The sequence below is a fragment of the Gracilinanus agilis genome, chromosome 1, assembly GCF_016433145.1.
Source record: "Gracilinanus agilis isolate LMUSP501 chromosome 1, AgileGrace, whole genome shotgun sequence".
In the NCBI taxonomy this organism is placed as follows: domain Eukaryota; kingdom Metazoa; phylum Chordata; class Mammalia; order Didelphimorphia; family Didelphidae; genus Gracilinanus; species Gracilinanus agilis.
Window position 1 is genome coordinate 420563250 of NC_058130.1, and position 24888 is coordinate 420588137.

A 24888-nucleotide genomic window follows, 5' to 3' on the forward strand; every position below is an offset into this window, starting at 1 on the left:
TTTCTAAGGTCCTTTCTAATCCTCCATAACATCTTTGTCACAAGTAGACACTTTCTTACCTTAGAATTCTGTATTGGTGCCCTGTCTCTACTAAGAGTCAGACCAACTTATCAGAACAACTCAAAATATCTATATAAACATGCTTTATATAACCTACTCAGAAGGCTCCAACCAGTATGCTGCAAAATAACATCAGAAATAGTCCTTTAAGCAAATTCCTATCTAAGATTATAGCTCAGATAGGCAGTCTGTAAAGGTTTTTCTCCTCAAATTTATTTAAAGCTCCACCCCCACGAGTAACCAAAACATACTTAAAGAAGGCATTTGAGTTCCACATTTTATATTCCAAGGTACTACATTCATACTACACTAATGAAATTCTCTCTAATGATATAAGTCACTTTGCAGGAGCCATTTCATTTTTGTCAGAGCTTAGCACAATGCCCTATATTTAAATATTTATTAAATTAAATACATGTTTATGAGAATAAAAAGTCTTTGAGGTCAAAAGTTGTCTTATTTTGTGTTCATTAATCAGTAAATCATAGAATTTTGGAGGAAGAAGGAATCTCAGACATTATCTAATCTAATCCCCTTCAATTACAGAGAAAGAAATTGAGATCCAAAGAGTATTTAAGTTACTTGCTGGAAGTCACACTACATTGATAGTTAATTAAAGAGATGAGATTTATTCCTAATTCAATGTTCTTTTGACCAAGCTAGTGGATAATATATTATATAATATATATAAATATGCCAAATGGTTAATGATTTTTTTCAAATATAAATACTTTCACTTATTAAACCAAAAGCAACCTTTTCTAGTTCCTTCTATTCTAAGCTTTCATTTATTTTCTTCTAGAAAATCCTTTGATTGACAACCAACAAAAGAAAAAGCATCATGGTACCATGAAAAGGTAACCGGATTTAGAATCAGAGAACTTGGATTTTAATCCTACCTCTGAACATCACTATCTATATAGTGACCTTGGGCAAGCCATTCAACTTTTCTGACCTTCTTTATCCTCATCTGTAGATGACCTTTGAGGTCCCTTTGAGCCTTAAATCTATGATCCCACAAGCCTATTAACATTTCAAAACAATTTCTTGGCTTTTTGCATATTGTTCATCTTCCTCCATAATCCCATCTATCTGACATGAACTAAGAAGAGGGTTTTTAAGATGAGCTGAGATTTTCATCTTTAAAATTCTCAGGATTGCATCTCTGGATGAGAACGGGTGTGCATGGACAAAAACTCCCTCAAAAAACCCCAACAATTCAATCATTCAACTAACCAGTCAAATCAGTCAAAAAGATGACTGATAAAATTAGCCTGTCAATTCATTCAAAATAATCAAACCATTCATGTCCAGCCTCCCATATCTATAATCAATAAAAAAGATATGGCTACAGTAACCAAGGCAAAAGGAAGGTATATTTTACAAATAGATGAAAATAGACAAACTTAAACAAATTATTTTGTCCTCAACCTGCTCTTCTCCAATTATTGTAGTATTTATCACAAGGTTCTCTATCTTAGAAAAACTGCAGCAATCTTTCCCCTGGTTAGTACTCTCAGGAAAAGTTTGCTTTGCTATTTGTCCTATATTTTTAAAAACTAATATTTTATTTTTTCCCAATTATATGTAAAAATATTTTTTACAATCTTTTTTTCAAATTTGGAGTTCCAAACTTTGTCCCTCCTTCCCATATTTCCTCTCTCACTTCTTTCTATTACTCTCCTTTTCCCTCCCTGAGATCAAAATATACAATTTGATATAGATTTTTACATATGCAATCATGTAAAATATTTTTCCATAGTAGACATTTTGTGGAAAGGATCTCAGGCCAAAAAAAAGGGAAAGGAAGTGAAATATGATATGTTTTGGTCTGCATTTGGACTCATCAGTTCTTTCTCTAAAATTAGTGGGTCATTGAATTGCTGAGAATAATAAAATATTTCTGTTACTGGGTGCAGTTCTTCTACTTCTGCTCTCTTCACTTTGTATCAGTTCATGTAAATCTTTCCAGGTTTTTCCAAAATCATCCTGCTGACATTTCTAATAGCTCAATGGTATGCTATTATAATCATATACCACAATTTGTTCAGCCATTCTCTAACTGATGAATAATCCTCCAATTTCCAATTCTTTGCTACCACAAAAAGAGCCACAATAAATATTTTTGTACAAATAGATTCTTTTATCTTTTTAAAAATCTCTTTGGGATACAGACCTAGTAATGGTATTGTTGAAACAAAAAGTATGCACTCAACCCTACGTTCTTTAAAGTTTTCAATTCAGTTTAAAGGAAGTTTGACTCAGGCAATTTTGTTTCCACATTTTTAGACATTAAAAAAGCACTATTTTTGCAGTGTTGTTGACAATTCAAGTTAAAATCTAAACTATTTATCAAATTCTGAGCTTACTAACTTCCTTATATTAACTTCATCTCCCATCTAAGCGGTACTAGCAGCACTAAAAGCAAGCAGAAAATAAGGAAAATGAATGCTTATCTTAGGACAGACTGTTGAATGACAGTATTCCTCATGCATTTTGTAAAAAGAAAAAATTCTGTGTCCCAAAGTGTCTACATTCAGCTAAGTGAACAACATTTAAACTCCTCATAGTAGGCTGTCAACAAGAATCCAAAATCAAAGGCATGCTAGGATCAAAATAAAGCATAACTATAACACGTAAAGAAAGCCCAAGTATGGTTACAGAGTTTAAAGAACACTAAAATCAGTCAGAAGACTAGAGTTTTGTTATCAGTCCTGTCAGTGATTTACAGAGTAGATTTATAGAGTATCTTGAGCAAGTTACTTAATTGCACAATATCTCAGATTCTCTTCTATCCAATGAGGAGGATGATAATTTCCCTAAAAGCATTATCTAAGAGACCTTTTTATTGTTCTGCATCATTATATATAATAAATCATTCTGATTACTTCTAGCCAGCCCCATCAAGTCACCTCATTGAGCCTCAGTTTCTTCAGCTGCAAAATAAGGATGTTCAACAAGGTGTGGGAACTCCCTGGGCTCTAATATTCTATGACTATGGGGTTCTAAGGTTCCATCTCTCAGGGCTTTTACTGCAAACAAAGGCTGGATCTGGCTCTGTTGTTAGTAACAGGCCTTCCCAACCTGGGAGGAAGAGGATAATTTTTTAAATTAGACCTTAAATAAACATGAATGATTAAGCTAAAGCAAATTTGAGCAATTGTCATTTCCTAACAATTTTGGGACACTGACAGCCTCTATCATGTCATCATGCCATGAAAGTAACCGGTAGGCAGGTTTTCAAACCAGCAGAACATAAACTCTGGCAGGTTCTGTTAAACTAGAAAACTTCAAATCTGAAGCCCACAATGGAATGTGGGGTAGGTCCCCTGAAGCACAAAGAAGCTCATCATTAGAGGCATTGCCACCAGTCATTTTTTTTTTCATCCATGGAAACTCACGAAGAGACAAGTATATACAAGGAAGGTATCTACATCAAAGAGGGGAACATGCACTCAGATTATAGCACAGCTCTCAAGTACTGAAGAACTATATACTAGGAGAATGATTTAGAGAATATCAGTGAGGCTTTCAGAGAATACTACCAGAAATAAGATGGAAAATAAATCAAAAGAAAAAGTTTTTCTTCTTTCCTGAGCTGAAGAATAGTATGTTCCCAGAACAGAAAAGTAGTAAAGTCCTAGGACAAGGGCCTAATCTAATCATGCAAAGGATGAGTGGTTCCCAAATTTTTGGGGGAAAAAAAGACTAAACAATTTTAATGTGTATTACAGCAAATGTTCAACAGTTGCCTAAACAGGGCAGTCCCAATGAGACCAATGCTTAAAATAAAAAATATATACCTTCCATTTTGTGATAAATCCCATCTGACCTTATCATAAGGATTTAGAGACATTCTATATTTATCATATATATCTATATATATCAGCAGTTTAGGCCAATATTAGACAATATAATCACTACTGTGAACAAGTATTTAAGTATCTGTTATCTATAAGGCTCAGAGAGACTAGAAATATAAAGAAGTGTATAATTCTTCTCAGAAGGGAATGTATGTATTATAATCTATAATGTAAAGTTTAAATTCTTTTGAGAGTAATTTCAGGATAAGAAATTTGCCATCTCCCCAGAATCCAGACAACGAACCTATTTGGAGAAGGCACTATGAAGATGCCTGAAGACCACACACTGCACCAGAAGATTCTGGCCAGAGTGAACTTCGAGACATGGTGAATTTGAACTTGGGGGGTGGGGGGATGGTTTGAACGTATTTATTTTGAATGGACACTTTTATGCCAGAAAGGGGACTGCCTCCTAAATGGCCTTTTGTCAATGTGCCAAACATTGGTTTTGTTCTTTCCCTTTTATCTCCTAATTATTGTAAACTTTAATTTGATTATGTTTTCATGATCCATTGGGGAGACTGGTCTCCCAAAAGGATCACAAGGGGGAATGTAAAGTTGAAAAGACCTTGTAACCCCCCCTTTAAACTACATTATCCAAACTCCCTTTCACCATACCCATAATTCCTCAAGCTTTTTCCTATTGGTTTTGGGTTTTCCCAGGCTGTTTTGAAATGGGAGTTTTAGTGTGGTCACGGGGGTTTTTGGCACAGGAGGCAGTGTGGTGAAGGGGACTCTTTCCCCACGTTTTAATAAATCCTTATAAATATCATACTTTGGAGGCATTGAATATTAATTTTAAAACTTACAGAAGTAAAACATATGCTCCTGACTTCAAAGAGCTACAGATATAATGAAAAAGATTAATAATGAAAATTACAAAAGGTAAGTACCCTTTCAACAGCTCAAGTAATTCAAAGTTACAGTGTAGGGAGAAAAAAATTCTCTACAATTTTAGAACCAAATTTTTGTTTCCTCCAAAACCTACTACTTCTAATCAATCCTCTTTTTGTCACTATTCACTCAATGGTCAATATTCAAAATGTCAATGTTATCTTTGACTCCTTCCCTTTCCTAGTTTCATCATCAATTAAATGAAATTATTTCTAAAGGTCCATCTCTTTTCAGAAGCAAATTAAATGCTGAATCTTCCCAATTCTATAGTCTCTCTCCAAAATGTCTCATTATTTATTAAACATCTACTATGTATTAGGCACTAAGAATACAAGTACAAAGAATGACATAATCCCTAATTATAGGGACTTATATTCTGAATGAGTAAGAACAAGAAACACATTTTTTAAAAAATATATTCATTATAGCTATATTTTTCTCTCTGTCTTTCTCACCTTCTAGAGCAGGGGTCAGCAACCTTTTTGGCCATGAGAGCCATAAATGCCACATTTTTTAAAATGTAATTTCATGAGAGCCGTACAGTGCTCACAGTGCGCGCTCCTGTAACAGTGCGCACTCCTGAAAAAAAATTAACTTTATTGCTCCTGCAGAAAGAGCCATATCTGGTCCTAATTATAGGGACTTATATTCTGAATGAGTAAGAACAAGAAACACATTTTTTAAAAAATCATATAGCTATATTTTTCTCTCTGTCTTTCTCACCTTCTAGAGCAGGGGTCGGCAACCTTTTTGGCCATGAGAGCCATAAATGCCACATTTTTTAAAATGTAATTTCATGAGAGCCGTACAGTGCTCACAGTGCGCGCTCCTGTAACAGTGCGCACTCCTGAAAAAAAAGTAATTTTATTGCTCCTGCAGAAAGAGCCATATCTGGTCCTCAAAAGAGCCAGATATGGCTCGAGAGCCATACATTGCCAACCCCTGTTGTAGAGGGTAGAGGGGTAGAAGCAGCTAGGTGGCCCAATGCATAGAGTACCAAGCCTAAAGTCAGGAAGACTCATCTTTGTGAGTTCAAATATGTTCTCAGACACTTACTAGCTGTGTAATCCTGGCTTAGACATTTAACTCCACTAGCCTCAGTTTCCTCATTTTAAAAATGAGCTGGTAAAGAATATTGGGATATTGCCAATCACTTTGGCATCTTTGTTAAGAAAACCCCAGAAGGGGTCATGAAGAACCAGACAAAACTCAGAGACCACGATATATATGTACATATATACACATAGTTGAGCATAAATAAAAATATTTATATAAACAAAGTAGTTTAGAGGAGAGGGATATAGCATTTGTGGGGGAATTAAAGACTTAATGTAGAAGAAAGTGCTTGAAATTCATCTTAAGGGAAAAATCTCTAAAGCAGAGATTCATTCAGACATGGGGGGCAGCCAATGTAAAGAGAAAGGAAATGAAATTGTTTTGTGAAGAACAGGGAAAAGGTAGATTTAGATAGATCAAAGACTAGGGAAGGGAATACTGTCCAAGCTGGAATAAAAAGGGTTAGAAACAAGTTGCATGGGGCTTTAAAAGCTAAACAGAGAAAGTTATACCTTATCCTAAAGACAATAGGGAGCCACTGAAGTTTGAGTTAGAAAGTAACATTAGATTCACTTTGACAATTGCATAGATAGAGAGGATATGGACTAGAGGCAGGGAGACCTACCAGGTGTCTGGTTCCAAGAATCTAGGTAAGAGATGATGAGGCTCTGAACTAAATTAATCTGTGTGAGTGGAGAGAAGGAATCAGATGCAAAAGAAGTTTTTCAATTTAGCCAATATAGAAGGTAAAGAAAAATGAGGAGTCTCTGATAATATCAAGGTGACAAAAGGTTACTAACTCTGAAGGATGAAAATAAGGAAGTTAAGAAAAAGGGAGAGAAGAAAAGAAGTTCAGTTTGGGACATATTTACTTTAAGATGTCTTTGGGACATATGATTTGAAATACACAAAAAGTCAATTTGTGATATGAAAGTGAAGTTTGGAGGACAGGCAAGAACTGGATATATAGATTTGAGAGTCCAATGTGGATGAAGAAAAAGATAAAGAAAAGCACAACATCATCAAAAATCCAGCAAGAGGGCAGTCAGAGTCAAAAACAAAGAGTTTCAGAAATATTCAGCTGCAGAAAAGACCATCAGATTTGGGAATTAAGAGATCATTGCTAACTTTAAAAAGAGTAGTTCCTGCTGGGTGATGAGATCATTAGCCAAACTGCAAAGAGACGAGTAATGGAAAAGTAAGTAGAGACAATTGGCAAAGACAACTTTTTCAGGGTGTGTGACTGAGGATGAGAAGGAAGATATGGAATGAAAGCCAGAGGATGGTAGAGTTGAGCAATGAAGAACTCTGGTGGTATTCACTGGATCCACAGATCAAAAGGTCACAGATTTAGAGTTGGAAGGTATATTAATATGCCATCTAGTCCAATTCCTTCATTATACAGATTAAGGAACTAAGGCCTATAGAGGTTAAATGACTTTCTTAAGGTCACAGAGGTAGGCTATCTAGGGAAAACAAATATTTACAACTTCAATCTCAAAAAGTTATTAGAACTCATTATAATAAGCCATTCTTCTAGGAGTTCATGTTCCTTCTTAGATAATAAATCCCTCAAGACAAGAATTGTGTTTTATTATCTTTGTACAAACTCCACCTAACCCAGGTACTTAACCAAAACTAAATACATGTTTATTGATCTGAGATAACTTTGGGCTAAATTATAATATATATAATAAGACATTCAAGTTTTGTGTACATTAAAATCTCTGAGGAAAAAACCAGTCTAAACAAAGTTTTCAATCTTATTTTTCCTTTATAATGTACCTGGGGCAGATAGATGGCACAGTAGATAAAGCCTAGAGTCAGGAACACCTGAATTCAAATTCAGCATCAGACACTTACTGCTTTTGTGACCTTGTTTGCCTCAGTTTCCACATCTAGAAATGAGTGGGAGAAGAAAATGGCAAACCACTCCAGTATCTTTGCCAAGAGAACCCCAAAAAGGAATCACAGTCAGCCACAATTGAAAAGAACTAGACAATAACAATGTCCTTAAGCTAAAGATCTGCCCATTAAAGAGTAACAAATAACATTAAAAATTACATATAAATTTAAAAAAGACTATGTTTTTGTTAAAGTAAATTCATACAATCATAGAATTTGGAACTGGAATGTTCTAGGCTGAACCCACCCCCTCCCCCACATCACTGTCATTACTGTTTTACAAATGGGGAAACCAAGATCTAGGGAGGTTATATTTATTCAATCAAGGTCACACAGATAATAAATTAAAGATCTGGGACTAAAACCCAGATCTTCTGACTTTAAAACATAATGTTTTTCTCTCTACAATGCTCTGCCTGATTCTGTCTAGATCTGTGACAGTGTGTCAAGGTCCTATAATTTCATTGGTGTAGGAATCTCTGCAATCAACAGAGATCATAACATGATTTTGTACACAGAATAATTTAAACTCAGATCTTCTTGATTCCTAGACCAGCACTCTATCCATTATCCCATGCTACCTTTAACACATACAGCAGGCAAGATAGTCTCCTGAGCTTAAACTTCAAATCCTATAGGATAGCAAGGATGATAGACAATCCTGCATATTATAATTCCTACATAAAAAAATACTCATATCCCCAAAATATAGTACAATAAATATCCAAAAATGAAATGTTTTGCAGAAGGTCTTGGAATGTTTTCCTGTATATCTTTTTTTTTTTTTTTCATAAATCCTTCCATCTTGGAGTCAATACTGTGTATTGGCTCCAAGGCAGAAGAGCGGTAAGGGCTAGGCAAATAGGGGTTAAGTGACTTGCCCAGAGTCACACAGCTGGGAAGTGTTTGAGGCCAGATTTGAACCTAGGACCTCTGGTCTCTAAGCCTGGCTCTCAATTCACTGAGCCACACAGCTGCCCCCTTTCCTGTATATCTTAAAGAACTGAAGTAGATAATTTCCTATTTGAGTATGGAGAGGAACCTGGTCTGGCAATGACATTCCCTATAGCCTATCATCCACCTTAAATGAGGCAGTAGAAACAGCCTGGTTAAGTTCTCAAGGGTTCCTTTGGCCACTGGACTCCAGCCCCTGGGCTGCCTTGTGTACCTTTTTTCCAGGCTTAAGATGCTAAATAAAAATAAGAAATTCTACTAACCTCTTTACATGTTGAGTCTCCTGCACCTTTGAAAGGATCCATGGGGACAGAAGTATCAGCTGACTTGGAAGCCTTTAGTTTAACATCAGGTTTGGGAAATTTCAACTTACTTCTTGCTCTACTATTTCTTGTTGCAGAAATTCCTATGGAGGGCCAACAAACACAGTTTCAAAAAATGGTATCCTCTAGTACTTGGATTCCCTTAATAACAACATTTCCCTTAATATTCTTTACTTGATGTGAACTAAAATAAGAAGCTTGCAGGTAAAAGATAAACACTAACATCAAATTCTGTTAATGCCCTAAAAATCCTTAAGACATCTGAGCCTGTATTTCAAGTCAACAAGGCTATCAGGAGATAAAAAAAAAAAACAGAAAGAAAAGAATTAAATAATAGGAATATAGACTTAAAGTTAGAAGGGGTTCAACTTCATCTTACAGATAATGAAGCCAAAGCCCAGAGAAGTTAAATGACTTGCCTACAGGACATGAGTAGTAGGTCAAAGACATAATTTGAATATTAAGTCCTGTGATTCAAAAACCAGCACTCTTTCTACAATACCAGGTGACCTATCAAATACATCCTTTAATGCGGTGATTCCCAAAGTGGGTGCTATCACCCCCTGGTGGGTGCTGCAGCGATCCAGGGAGGCAGTGATGGCCACAGGTGCATTTATCTTTCCTATTAATTGCTATTAAAATTAAAAAAAATTAATTTCCAGGAGCACTAAGTAATATTTTTTCTGGAAAGGAGACAGTAGGCCAAAAAAATTTGGGAACCACTGCTTTAATGTATTTTTAAAAATAAAATAAAAAAAATACTGCCATAGATTTTGATATGGATAACATCTGTGGATTAATTATATTATTCAGAACCACCTCTCCCACACCCACTAACAAACTAATAAGCTTTAAGAGTACATTACCTTTTTAAGGAAGAAGAAAATTTTTCTTAAGAGATTATATTGTTTCCCTCCAAAACCCTCCCCCTCTTGCTAACTTCTCTATTACTATTCTCAGGTAGTTCTGTCCTCCCAGGCACCCCGGCTTAAAACAAAGTGCCATCTGCTCCTCACTCTCAGTCTGCCCCCCATATCCAGCCAATGGATGTCTTGTCATCTCTCCCCCCTATTCATAGCCCATGTATATGCCCCTTTCTCTCCTCTAACCCAGTCAGCACTCTAATGAAAACTGTCATCATCTCCCACCTAGAATATTACAACAACCTGCAAGCTGATCTCCCTGTCTCAACTCTCTACCTAACCCAACCCATTCTCTACTCTTCCTAAAATGTAAACTTGACAATATCATCCCCCTATTCAATAAACTCCAATGATTCTTAATTACTTCTATGGTCAAAACCAAAATTCTCTGCTTGGCTTTCAAAGTCCTTCATAAGGCAGACCCCTTCTGCCTTTCCAATCCTCTTATACTTTTTACCCCTTACCTACTCTACAATCTGTGATACTTATCCCCTTACTATTCCTCATAGGAAAAGTAGCAAGGTAGTATTGTAAATAGTGCTGGGCCTAGAATCAGGAAAATATGAGTTTAAATCCAGCCTCAAACACTATCAGTGTGACTCTGAGCAAGTCACTTAACTTATCTCTACCTCAATTTCCTCAAATGTAAAATGAAGTTTCTAATAGCTCTTATCTCACAGGGCTGTTGTAAGGATCAAATGAGATATTTGTAAAACATTTAGCACAGTCCCCGATTCATAGTAAGTGTTCTATAAATGCTCATTCCCTTTCCCACCCCTACTATTGTCCCAACTCTGAACATTTTCACTGATAGTCCTGCATGTCTAGAATTCTGTCCTGCCTCATCTCTGCCTCTTGGTTTTGAAAACTTTCTTCAAGTCTCAGTTCAAATCGTACCTTCTGTAAGAAAACATTCATAATTATCCATAATCTTAGCACCTTCCCTCCCAATATATCCTGTATACATTTTGTTTGCGTGTAATTGTTTACATATTATCTTCCCCCATTAGATTATGAGCTCCTTGAGAGTAGAAATTGTTTTTCGCCTGTTTTGTATCCCCAGCATATAATACGATGTATGTCCCATGTAGAAGGCATTTAATAAATATTAGCTATCTAGATACATTTCCAACCAGATCCATTAACAAAAGAGAAAAGGAAAGTGTTTGTGAAAAAAAAAAGATACCAACTAATCCTAGATATTCAAAAGAAACAAGGCCCCATACCCTCCTTTGGTTTAGTTGAGGCCTTTACTGATTCATTAAGTTGTTAGTGTCTCCCTATCCCATTGTTATAGAATATTTTGTATCTATGTATATCTTGACGAAATCACATTGTACACACCAATAAAATATAAGCTCCATTTAGGCAGGGATCACCGTATACAGTACACAATGATGGCTTATTCAATACTAAACTAGGTGATTTAACTATGTTCCAGCTGTGTGACCCTGGGCAAGTCACCTAACTCCTATCCCTTGCCACTCTTCTGTCTTAGAACTGATATTAAGACAGAAGGTAAAGATTAATAAAAAACAAAACTAGTTGATTTAACTGTAACTGAAAAACAGTTCTGTCTTTACCCCTGTATAAGCCCCACTCTATGCCCCAGCTCTACTGTACTGACATAAAGAAATCATACCTTCAATATGAAGCACTGCATGTTCCTCATCAGAAACTGTACATGAGAGCATTAAGGGAAAAGTAAATAATCAAATACTGCTCTTGCCACATTTTGACATAATTTACACTTTCCTTTACCCTTAAAATGTAAAACTAGCTTTTCAAAGAACTGGAAAATAAACTATTCAAAAAACTGAACGGAGTGCAGTTAAACAGATTCCTAAGAAAATTAATCTTTCTTTGTATAGATATAGCTGTCATCTAAATTGCTTTGTAAAACTGCTTTGAAGGCTTTTTGGCATATCACTACAAAACTAATCTCACCTTCTTGTATTAGTATCTCCAAAATTTAAGGGAAAAGTTACACTATGAAATCTATTTTTAGGTTTTGCCCTTTGCTTTTCAATTAAGGGGATTACTTTCCATTTTTGAGTAAGGAATTAAGAAAGTACTGTAAATGATTTGTTTTTTCATCACCAGGGAAACTTGGCAAGTTACTTTAAGCAAAATGAACAGATAATTTCACAATGATCTTTAATTATGAAGTACAAACTAATTTTGAAGGACAAGTAAATAATGCAGAAACAAAGACAATTTCTATCCTACTACATAAAATGTCTATTTTTTTTTCATCTTTTCAGACACAAAGGAATTTATGAGCAAAAATTTTTTTTTTAGTTTTGGAAAGAGAAATTCAGGAAAGTCAAGATTACAACAACATCACAGAAAGAAAATCAATATAATTTAAAGAAATCTTCTCCAAGTGACTAGAAACTCTTGGCACGGTATCCAAAACTAAATAGCCTTTTTATATTACTCTTGTCTTCCTTGACTCCAAAAACAGTATTTACTTTACCAACTAGATAACTCTAGTTTGCTCTCCCTTTTCTGTTAAATTACTTTATCCTTCCATTTAAAGTTCTAATCAAGTATCATCTCCTTTAAAATCTCTAGAAAAACATCCCTCCTAATTGCCACTCTCCAGTTAATGATCTTACCCCAAAACTTTACTACAACTACACAACTCTCTAAAAATACATAAAATATAATATTGTGTCATACTTCCCTAAGTTAACATCTTTGTCCCCAAATAGATTATAAACGTAAGTGAGGACAAAGAACTAGATCTTATTTAAACTTTTAAGATGTGCAACAATTGCCAGGTGATAAAGTCACTAATTATAGATCCCTAATTGTTTTGTTGTAGAAATTACAAGAACAAACCAAAAACGGGAATTTTAAAAGAATTCCTGGAGAGTATGTCCAGTTCTACTCAAAATCTAAAGATTATAATTAGTAGTAATGAAATAAATATTAATATCTAGCCCAGAGCTTCTCTTATAGTGACAGCTCTAAGGAATCCACTTCCAGTACTATCTCAAATGTCTTTTAATAATGATTCATATAACTTTTCAGCAGACCCATGAGTATCCATATAGTCATAACTGGTCATGTTCTGCTTTTCCAGACCTAAGGTCATACAGCTAGAGGGAAAAAGAAACAGCATAAGCCACCTAGTCCAAGTCATTCATTTCACAGATGAGGAAACTGAACTCAAAAGAGGCTAAATGATTCCTCCAAGGTCACCCTGATATTAAATATCAAATGGGATAAAAAAAAGTTTTCAAACACCAGGGCAAGTTCATACCAGCGTACCATGCTAGCTCCCTAATACAGTATCATTCATGTACTCTTTGTGTTACCTAATTTAAATTTTTTTAAATAGCAAGGAAAAATCAAATTCCAAGTTTTGACCAAGATCCTTAAAGCTGATACATAACATGCCTGTTAAAAACAAAGCAAGTACATTTTAGTAATCACAATTGCTGACATATTTGTTCTTACTATGAACTATCATGGAGCAGAAAGCATTCCACTGCTGTTGGGTTCATTTTTAGTCAGAACCCTGACTCCTAATATGACATCATGTTATATCTCACATTGCTGACCCATGAGGTATGTGTGGTTCTTGTGCAACATACCACAGATGAATTATATTGTGTAACAAGAAGAAAGATGATATTCATGAAAGACCAATATTCATAAAAGATGATGATATCTGGAGTTAGGGAAACTTCAATTCAAATTTCTTTAACTGATTTAATGGAAGCACTAGAAATATCTATTGTGAAAAACAAAACAAAGGGAAAGACTAGAATTTTGATATCTTGCAAGATTTTGTTTTCTTTTTTTTCTTTTTTTTTTTAAACCCTTGTACTTCAGTGTATTGTCTCATAGGTGGAAGATTGGTAAAGGTGGGCAATGGGGGTCAAGTGACTTGCCCAGGGTCACACAGCTGGGAAGTGGCTGAGGCCGGGTTTGAACCTAGGACCTCCTGTCTCTAGGCCTGACTCTCACTCCACTGAGCTACCCAGCTGCCCCTTTTGTTTTCTTTTTTAAGTGTTTTTTTTAAAGCTCAATTATGAAAACTCTAGATGATTTTTTAAACCATGATAAGTAATGATATACCAACCCAGCAAATGCACAACTAAATGATCTATAAATGTAATTATCATGGTCTATCTTGAGGTGACTTTTGTCCCTTATTTTCTTAAATTGAATCAAACTTTATTTTTTTTTAACCTAAGAATTTCTAAAACCTATACCACCACTCTTTTGTCTCCCAATCCATCATCAGAAAAAGGGAGATCAACATTTTACATTAAAGTTGAGAAATAGAGTCAGATGTGTTACTCTATATGGTTAGACTATATTTAGAGATCCATTCTTATAAGAATAAGATTAGGTTTAGATCTTGTATCTGCCAGTTAATTAGTACTTAATCTTAAGGAGAGGATCCTGGAGAACTTGCTGAGAATATGGCTTGCTCCACATAAATTCACAGTGGTCCAAAGCAAACATCTATAATGCTCCACAACCTTTCCATTAGAGTTCCTTTACTTGGGGTCCATGAATGTTTTTTGTTTTGATTAGTTCATGTATTTATATGCACAAATATAACAAATATATGTAACATAACATCATTACATATTATATTACGACTATAATAAAAATGTATGTAATACGCGCAGTACAACCAATTCATTAAAATTAGTTTCCTTTGTAATTCTTTGTATTTTATTTTGTATATTTAAAACTATTCTGAGGACTTCACCAGACTGTCAATGGGGTTCATGACAAAATAAAAGGAAAGAACTCCTTCTCTAGAGTCACTACTATCACTATTAAGACCTAATGCCCATCCACACCATACCTTACCACAGCCTCAACTGACAGACCCATCAGTCCCAGACTAAAGCTCTGCCCCACTGATGATCACAGTAGCGAAGCACCTCTACTCTAAACCTGTGCCCATCAAGCCTAGCACCTCCCCTGACGCCAAGTCACTCTAGAACCCACAGCAGGGTATCCAGGCCTGGGTCCAGAACAGATCCTCCCTCCCCCAGCCTCAGGAGACAACCTTCCAGGGTCACAGAGCGCCTTCCAGGCAGCACCCGCAACTCAACCCACGCGCCCCACTTTTTCTTCTCCTTTCGAGGTCACACCCTTTCCCTCAAGGACCAGCCAAAGTTTGACAACCACCAAGATACCCCTGTAGGGCTTAAATGGGGGGCAGAGGACGGAGGTCATACACAGGCGCGAGAATGGAAGAAAGCTCTGACAGCAGATCAGTTGCAGGAGAATCCAACTGGGGACTCCTGCGACCATAGAAGCCGCTGCGGTCGCTGCCGCCTCTGCGAACAGAAAACCGGCTGCTCGCTCACCTGTCCCGCTGGAGAAAGACCCCCCAGGTACAGGGACGGGGAGGAAGGATTTGTGCAGACGCCCTCACCAGCACCTCCCCACCCAAGCCCCAATCCTTCATTTCCCTCCCAACCTAGCGTGTGCACTGGCGCCCCCTGCCCGCCGGGCAAAGGATACGGTCCCGGCTCCAATACGCCTCGACCCCCGAGCCGGTGACTGCCGTCATATCCGCCATCTTGAAACAACCGCCACTCCCGGGGTCTCCCCTCGGCGGCACCGCCCCGGTCGCCAAGATCGTCCCCCCATTGGTTCTGCTATGTTTGAGGCCCTCCCCCACCGCTGACATGTCTTGGCCCCCAGGGGAGGGAGGAAGGAAGGAAAAGCGGAAGAGAGGTGCTGTCTGGGAGTTGTGGTTTGGTAACCCTTCCCCTGCTTGTCAATCTCCAATTGAACCCCAGAGAAGGAGTGCAAGGTCCAGAGCGAGGAAGAGAAAACTACGATTCCCGGCATGATGGCTCCCATCGCCTCTTGAGGTCCAATGGGGAAGAACTCCTCCTACCTCCTTGCCCCGCCCCCGGATTCACCCTGACCCCTGACCCTTGGGCTCGCTCGGACAGAGGGAACGAGCCATGGAGGACCGATCGTTGCAGTGTTTGGGTGGCAACAAACCGCACCTGGAGAAACTAACTCTGGGGGTCGCCCGTATCCTGGGTCAGGGGGCAAGGACAGGGGGGAGGTGGAAGAGTGATGGTATGGGAGGGAAGATATCAGGCTGGACAGGAAAGGCCTGCCGAAGCGTTGTATGGGATAGGGGTGCGGACGGAAGAGCAAGGAAGCCTCCCGGAAAGGGTCTGGAAAAGAGGGTGCTGAGAGATGGCAGGGCGGGGGGCAGGGACGAGAAGCCCCTTGGCTAGATCCCTTTAAGGTTTACAAAGAGCTTTTATCACAATGGCCCTGTGTAGTAAGTAATCGACTCCAGTTTCACAGAGGAGGAAACTGAGGCTTGGGAATTCCTAATAACGGACCATTCTGTAGACTTTGAGGTTTGAAAACTGAAGTCACCGCCACTCCCGTGACCTCTGATTTCAGAACCACTGACCCTTTTATCTCACGGTTTGGGAAGACAAAGACGGAATGAAGCAGGGAAAAGGAGTTATAAAGGAGTGTGGAGGTTTAGATAAAAATCCAATGCATCCCCTGTTCTCGATGCTGGGGGATACTGAGAGGAAATAATCCCTTCTCCAGAAGTTACAGGGAGGAAGAGAAGGCACAGAAGTCAGAAGATCCATGGCGAGGGACAGAGGGAAGTGAGGGCTTTACCCAGGCTTTAGTTTTACAAGAATTGAAAAGGTTGTCAAGGGAGTCCTGAGTGTTTGTGCTTGCAGATACCAATAACAGAAAGAGAAGAAAAACAACTTTTAACATTTAGGCAGTGGAAGGTCATTTATTCAACCAGATTTGTTCAACCAGAAGATATGATGGGCCAGCCACTAGGGATGGGATAAGAACTGAATTTGTGATTTTTCTTTCGTAAATGTAACTGCAAGTCAGCAGTTTCCTCTAAAATTCATAATCTCTGAGACATTGCCTCAAGCATTGAGAGGGTTAAGTAACTTGATTCAGGGTAACAGTCCTTCACAAGTGAGGCTTGAATCCAAATGGGCCTGCTCTCTATATACAATATCATGCTGTCTCTCAGTGCCGAAGGTACAGATAAAAAATTAAATCCTTACCCTTGAAGAGCTTGCATCCTATTGGAGGGGGAAAGCAGGTACATAGATAATTATATGCAAAATTCGCATAGCAGTGACAGAGTCTGAGCTTTGAAGAAGGATAGGGACACTATGACTTAGAGATGAATAAAATTACAGGCATGATAAAAAGATACAGAGGGAAATGTAAAGTAGTACTCTTCAGGGAACAGTAAACAGACCAGTTTGGCTAGAACATAGAAAATGTGAAATAAATCTGGAAAGGTGGACTGGTACTTGATTAAAGAACAAAATATGAAATTTGTATTTTACCTTAGATTGCCCATCAGTGTGCTTAGCTGGAACAATCCACATACAAGTTGGACCCAGAATTAACTAGGAAAAGATAATGTTGGATCACTTTCAGAAAACTGCAAAGCTCTTTATGTGAAGCCAAGCATTTTCCAGGAAAAATGCCCATCCTTTTAATACCATCATTTTAAACCAAATAGCTGAGAAGTATGGAATATAACAGCCTCTGAAGAACTGAATATCCTACAGAGGACAACAAAGAGGTACATGATGGGTATGAACAAGCTACAACATATAACCAATGGAAAACTTCCCCCCAAAACCTGAATTTAAATTCTTCGGGAAAATGTGGGATAAGAGAAAATGACCTGGTTGTACTCTGAGATCAAGGTATGGAAGATGGACAGCTCTATTGCACAGACATTTTCAGAATGTCAGGAGAAATCCAAAAAGGACTCTTTCACATTGGGTGGACATCCCCCTCCACAAATTATGGAAAGCCAAGTGTGTCACAGAAAATAAGCAAGGATAGGTTGTAGTTTCCACTGCTGAAGGAAACATCCACATCAATGAGATTACTTAACCATTTGTGTACTTCACAAGAGGAAAATAGTGGATCTTCTTGAGCAGGGGAGTGATATGATCAAACCTCTGCATTGGGAATAGCAACTTGGAAGCTTTGTGGGGCTTGAATTGGGAAGGAGAGGGACTTCAGGCAGGAGGATCATTTATAAGACTATTTCAGTAGACCAGGCAAGAAGAGATAACCATGCTGGATATGGGCAGAAGACAAATGTCAGATAAAAGTGGAAGTGAAATTGACAAGACTTGGCAAATTACTAGATGGGAGGGAAGAGTTGAAGATGATTCCAAGATTCCTAACCTGTATCACTGGAAGCATGTTAACACTTAACAGAAATAGGGAAGTTAGAAAGAGGGTCAGTTTTGGGAGAAAGATGGGTTTTATACAGATTGAGTTTAAGATGCTGACTAATATAGAACTAAAGTTAAGGAAACTGATTAAGTTTGATTAAATCAGTCTTGAGATTTATCTGCATAGAGGTGACACTTGAATCTATGAAAGCTGATAAGATCTAATAAAAAGAAAAGGCAGGCAAGGATAAAGCCTTTGAGATATGCCCCTGACATAAGAGGCTGGGACAAGGATGATGATCCTATAAAGGAGTCTCTGGTTTCACTATCTAAAGGTTTTGCTCAAACTCAGAGGAATCCTAGTTGCATAGTTCCTGAAATTATTTTAAAAGCATTCACCACAAATACTATCCAAAAGTTTTACAAGTAGGGCCAAACCATTGGTAGATTGGGTCACCCAAGAGTTATATTGGACAGGTGATCAGCCAGAAATAAACACTGCCAGTAAGGTACTGCAGCAGCTATAACCGTCCAGTTCACAATGATCTGTTGCAGTGATGGGCAAAGTTTTTAAAGAGGAGGCCAAAGGAAAGGAAATGCTCATCTGTCAGTCTGTTTCTAAGGCAACTCTTTCGAAGTTTCATTGTATTCTACTATTGTATGCTATATAGGTGAAGAATATCAATGACATACCAGGCATGTCAAAGCTGAGATAGAATGGGCACTTAGTAAATACTTGATAGCCCAATTTTTCCAGTTAGGAAGTTTGTCTACAAAGTTATTTGAAACTTAGCATTAATAAGCTTGAAATTGTGACTCCTTCACTTTATGGACCAAATAGCATAGTCTGTTACATGAACAAAGCTTGTACCTCCCATCATCCTATCCATTCATTTTGAGAATATGTTGATTATAATGTGGACTAGCTGAAAGAAAATATTTTTAACATAACCAATAACTACTGCCAGAAAAGCCACTTTAGTACAGTATTGTTAAATTGATCTTTAGTGTCATCTTGATAGACTCAGGACATCCAAAGGATTGTTTTTGCTTTCTTGATAAAATGCTCTTGAGACATCATATTTATGTATTTTTCTCTGCTTAGCCATTCAAATCAGGGCCATGTCTTATTATTTTTACCCCAATTAATACCTAGTATAGGGCTACATTCAGTGGATACTCCCTTGACTGAATAAGATCTCCAAGTCAGATCAAGTGCTGAACATTACCTTTCCAGATTGTCTCCATTCTCTAGCCACTATGTTGTAAATCAACATCTAGACCAGTTGGACAGCCCAGCCCAAAGTTCCTGCCAACTGAAGTCATGCATGCCTCCCAGCAGCTATGCCTAACAGACAGATTCCAGTGGGTAATTACTAACTGTTCACATGTATATGACCCATTATTCCTTCCCATCATCAGTCTGCCCTCTAAGTGACTTCACCCTCTAATTCTTGTTATTTTCAGTGTTTTTTGCCCTGTGGGAATTTAGGAACTTTGGTAGGTTATTCCTAATAGAGTCATATAATACTTGGTTGACTACTAAATCATCAGAATGTCTATAAAGCATTAGAGGATCCAGTGGCATTACCTGGTCTCCACAAACTAGATTTGGGGTAGGCCAGTACTCAAGTGGCCATTCAAATACATACTTAAATTTGTATTTATGTATGTGTGTGTAACCTTTACAATAATATCTTTAGGATAACATTTTTCCCAAGGAAAAGGAAAAATGTATGGATGGCTTTGCAAAGGTCATCTTACTCTATATATTTCTCTTCAATCAATTTTTATGAATTTTTTTTAAACCCTTACCTTCCATCTTGGAGTCAATACTGTGTATTGGCTCCAAGGCAGAAGAGCAGTAAGGGTAGGCAATCGGGGTCAAGTGACTTGTCCAGGGTCACACAGCTAGGAAGTGTCTTGAGTCCAGATTTGAACCTAGGACTTTCCGTCTCTAGGCCTCGTTCTCAATCCACTGAGCTACCCAGCTGCCCCCAATTTTTATGAAATTTTAACAGCCCACTCTACTTCTGCAGTATTTCTGGAATCATCTTTGATTTTTCCATCCCCTTTTAGACCCCACTGATTTCTACCTAAGTAGAATTTTTCTCACATCTTTCTAATTTCTATTGCTACTCCCTTAATTCAGACTCCCATTGTTAGTGCAGTAGCTTCGTATCCCTGCCTTCAGTCTCTCCTTATTCTAATCTTCACTATTTCTACTTTTCAGAATCTTAAAATTCAAAGGGACCATTTAGACCAGCCCACATCTAAACAAGAATCCCCTCTTGAACATACCTGACAAGTGCCATCCATCCAGCCTTTGTTAGATCATGTAAGGAGGAAGTCCTTAACTCTTAAGGCAACCTATTCCTCTTGTGGCTAGTTCTAATTGTTACAGAATTTATTATGTCAAATCTTGAATTTCCATCTCTTATCTCCAACATATTGTTCCTCATTCTGCCCCCAGGTCCAAATAACAATGCTCCATGAGACAGTCCTTCAGATATTTGAAGACAGCTATCATGTATTCCTGATGAGTCTTTTCTTTAAACAACCCTATTTCCTTCAACTAATCCTCATATAATAGGAATTTTTAAGGCACTATACTGTCTTAATTGCCCTCCTTTTAAAAATAAATTTGGGAGCAACTAGGTAGCTCAGTGGATAGAGAGCCACACCTGGTGAAGGGAGGTTCTAGGTTCAAATCTGATCTCAGGTACTTACTAGCTGACAACCCTGGATAACTCCAATTGCCTATCCCTTCCAGCTATTAGAAGAGCTATTGCTATTCATTCTAAGAAGGTAAAAGTTTTAAAAAATAATATAATTTTTTTCAATCGATAAAAATCTCTATCTCCCTGGGGAGCCCATGTTGAGAAAGAAACAAAACGTGTATAGCTAAGCAAAACAAATCTCTGCATTGGCCACATTCAAAAGATTTTTTTTTTCTTGAGCTATTTCATAAGACCTCTGGAATCATAGTTATTGCACTGAACAGAGTTCCTGAGTTTTCCAAAGTGTTTATGATATTATTGCTTTCATGGTTCTGCTCACTTCTCTTAGATGAGTTCATTTAAGTTTTGGGGGGTTTCTCTGAAACCACAGTCTTCATAATTTTTTTATTTTAAAAATGTTTGGATGTATAATTTTGGCACAGTTTCTGTGTGCACTAACATTACCATGGCCATGTCATGTAAATCAGTTATAATGCCTTTTTAGAAGCATTTTTGAGAAGCTATGTGATCAGAAACCACTTAAACCTAATGAGGAGAGTTGTTTCATTTATAGTATTTTCCCATGTTATTCCCCATGGATACAGGATATGGTACAGTTTCATCATCTTCAACATCTTCCTCATCATCCTTTTTCTGGGCAACTTTAGTAGCTCCCCTTCTATTGAACTTCTCTTTCAACTTATAGTTTTACTTCTTGTATTTAAGATTGCTTCTCATCACTCAAGATTGTTCCACATTGTGCCAAGCTTCTTCACTACACCCCAATGAATATGACAGGGTTTGTAGACTTAATTTTGGGATAAGATTCTGAACAGAAAGAAACTAGGTGATCATCATTTAGGGACATTAGGATCCTCCTTGTTACCTTTTTCTGGTCCATAGTCCTTCATTTATCATATTAAATTTAGATTTCTTTTTCCCTGACATAGTCTTCTACCTCTGAGCACTTTTTAGAAAACTCCAAAAATTTAACAGAACCTCTGGATTCTTATGCTTTTCCACAAGGAAAGTGTCAACAAACATCTTCTATTCAGTTTCTGGAGTCACCTTTAGCTATGGTGAACTTAATTTTATTTGCTTCTCTGAGCAGCACAAGGCAGGACACTTGGACAAGGACTCCATCAGCCATACATTAGCTAATTCCACAAGAGTCCAATCTTCCCCATTTCTTAAGGAACAGTAAGTGACATTCCATCACATTCATATACTGGAACTTGTTCAGCCATTTTTCAACTTATAGTTGCCATTCTAACACAATTCTTAATCATTACTCCCCTGCTCAGTAATCTTCAATGGATCACTATTAATTATATTTTTTTAAAGTTTGTAACTTCTTAGTGTTCAAGACTTTGTCACAAAATTACCAAGTTACTTGATTTAAGATAGTCTAGCATCTTGAGAATCAGAGCTACTTTTTATTTATTTTTTATAATTTTTTTTTAAACCCTTGTACTTCGGTGTATTGTCTCATAGGTGGAAGATTGGTAAGGGTGGGCAATGGGGGTCAAGTGACTTGCCCAGGGTCACACAGCTGGGAAGTGGCTGAGGCCGGGTTTGAACTAGCCCGACTCTCACTCCACTGAGCTACCCAGCTGCCCCCATCAGAGCTACTTTTAATTCCTAAATTCAGCCCACCTTTTCCATGCATTTCCTCATGCTGTCATCTAAGCCTAGAATGATTTAATCCCTTTTTCCTAACCTTTAAAGTGAATTCAAATGCCTCTTCCGTTATGCCTTATTTAAAAGCAACCTCTCCCTCATCAAGTCTTTAAAAATACTTTGCTTTTCTATTTTTATTTTCTTGTTCACTTTTAATTTGCATTATATGAATTCAAGTGAATACTTTTCTACTACTCCCTTCTATCTCTAATATATGATTCTGATTTTAGACCATAATCATGTTGAGGGTAAGGATTATATCATTCATCTTTGTTTTCTCAGTACTTTCACATGTCTCAACCTTCAAAAGGTCCATCATTTCCCAGTTATAGGTTCAATTCCTCTACTATTAAAAATCACAATTCTAGAGAGAACAGCTGGATAGCTCAGTGGATTGAGAGCCAGATCTAGAGACGGGAGGCCCTAGGTTCAAATCTGGCCTCAGACACTTCCCAGCAGTGTGACCTTCGGCAAGTCACTTGACCTCCATTGCCTAGCCCTTACCACTCTTCTGCCTTGGCTCCAAGGCAGATGGTAAGGGTTTTTATTTTAAAAAAAAAAAATCACAATTCTACATATCAACTTGATCTCAGTTAGATTCCTGGGTTAGAGCAGCCCTCCAGACACAGCAGAGGGAATATGCCTTTCACAGAACACAGGCTGGAAAACATTCTGAAAAAAGAAATGTAAAAATGGGCAGTAATCAAGGAAATTGAGTCAGAAGGACCCTTAGAGATGAACTAGTTCAGAATCCTCATAATTAAATCTATGGCCTAGAGAGGTTCAGTGAGTTGCACATCATCATTCAGTCAGTAGGAGAGTCTTGCACTAGAAGCCAGGCCTGTGGTCTTCCAGGTGGCCCTTTGCCTCTGCTCTTAAAGTCACATTCTGTTTCCTGGCTCTATGAAAAGAGTTACGTCACTTAAGCAAGAGAAATCTGAATAAAATAAAATCTTACTTTTTACCCATGAACCATCTTCCCTTCCCCAGTTCATTTCTTTTATCATCTGAGTGTGTTTCACTATCGTGAAAGACAGAAGGAAACGGACCAAAATACATTTTGCTTTTTCAAAACACTTTCACAGCAGTATCAATATACATTTATTACTTAAAGACATTCAAATATACTTGAAACCATGGCCTAGATTTGAGTCCCACCTCGAACATTATCTATGAACTTAATCAAGTGACCACCTCTCTGAACCTCTTTCTTCGTCTGTACCTCACAAGAATGCTGCTAATAGTAAATGAAATGAATTATGTACATAGTTTTTATATCCAGAAAATGCTATACAAATATGAACAATTGATATTAGCTCATTTGACCATCACAATATCCTTGTAAGATAAGGCAAGTATTATTCGGTTATACAATTTTTAAAAAGACCCAGAATGGTTAGAGAACTTGGTCATCAGAGGCCAGAATCAGTATGGGAACTCTGGCCTTCTTCCTTTTCCTAAACCAGAACAATGGAAGAATTTGCTGATGCTTTATAGGGTTAGAGTGAGAAGTACTTATTGATGCCTGGTAAATCAGTGATTAAAATAGAGAACACTTAAGAGTAGATATTGCTACCCAGTTTCTGCATGTTCTAAAAGTTTGGTTCATTCAGCAGTCTCTGAATTCAGGAATTCCCAATGAGCTTACATTAGAGAAGGCTTGAAACAATCAAGGTAATAAGATATGGTGCTATGCTGTGGCAGGTCAGGAAGAGTAATAAAGCTTTCATGAAGAGAATAAGACAAAGTAGGCCTTGCATTGTGATTAAGGTGCTTCTGAGTAGGGGAAATTATTAAGGGTAAAGTGAATTTGAAGGTGCATTTTGTCTGCTCTAGAGGAGGACTTAGATTGTTGGATAGGTAAGTTGGAATCAGAGGACCTTGAATCATGGGGTTACAGTTGATCTGATAGTTAATAGAAAATCAGGGTAGGTTCTTGAGTGGAAGAATAAGTGCAAAAATATCCATGGTGTTATTTTAGGAATGTTAATTTGCTGTCAATGTGCAACATAGATTGAAATTAATAAACAAAACACTGTGCTAAACACTGGGTAAAAAGGAAAGAATCACTATTCACAAGGAGCTCACCTTTTTTTAATTAAATTTTTTTATTACATATAGAAACTTTTTTAACCCTTACCTTCCACCTTAGAATCAATACTATGTATTGATTACAAGGCAGAAGAGTAGTAAGGGCTAGGCAAGGGTTGCCCAGGGTCACATAGCTAGGAAATGTCTGAGGCCAGATTTGAACCTAGGATCTCCTGTCACTCACCTGGCTTTTAACCCAACAAGCTACCCAGCTG

The 24888-nt window shown here is 37.6% G+C and overlaps 2 protein-coding genes across 2 annotated transcripts in view; one reads left to right on the top strand and one right to left on the bottom strand.

Moving 5' to 3' along the window:
• Nucleotides 1-15522, bottom strand: part of KIAA1328 (KIAA1328 ortholog) — a 529485-nt gene extending 513963 nt beyond the window's left edge. The window contains exons 1-4 of the mRNA XM_044664948.1: nt 15347-15522; nt 14841-14862; nt 11621-11656; nt 8996-9138 (exon numbers count right to left, since the gene is read on the bottom strand). Coding sequence (XP_044520883.1) covers nt 8996-9138; nt 11621-11656; nt 14841-14862; nt 15347-15427 — 282 coding nt within the window. The 5' untranslated portion in view covers nt 15428-15522. The remainder of the gene's footprint in view (nt 1-8995; nt 9139-11620; nt 11657-14840; nt 14863-15346) is intronic.
• A 413-nt stretch (nt 15523-15935) lies between these two features.
• Nucleotides 15936-24888, top strand: part of TPGS2 (tubulin polyglutamylase complex subunit 2) — a 54349-nt gene continuing 45396 nt past the window's right edge. Inside the window, exon 1 of the mRNA XM_044657846.1 lies at nt 15936-16017. Within this exon, the coding sequence (XP_044513781.1) occupies nt 15936-16017 (82 nt within the window). The remainder of the gene's footprint in view (nt 16018-24888) is intronic.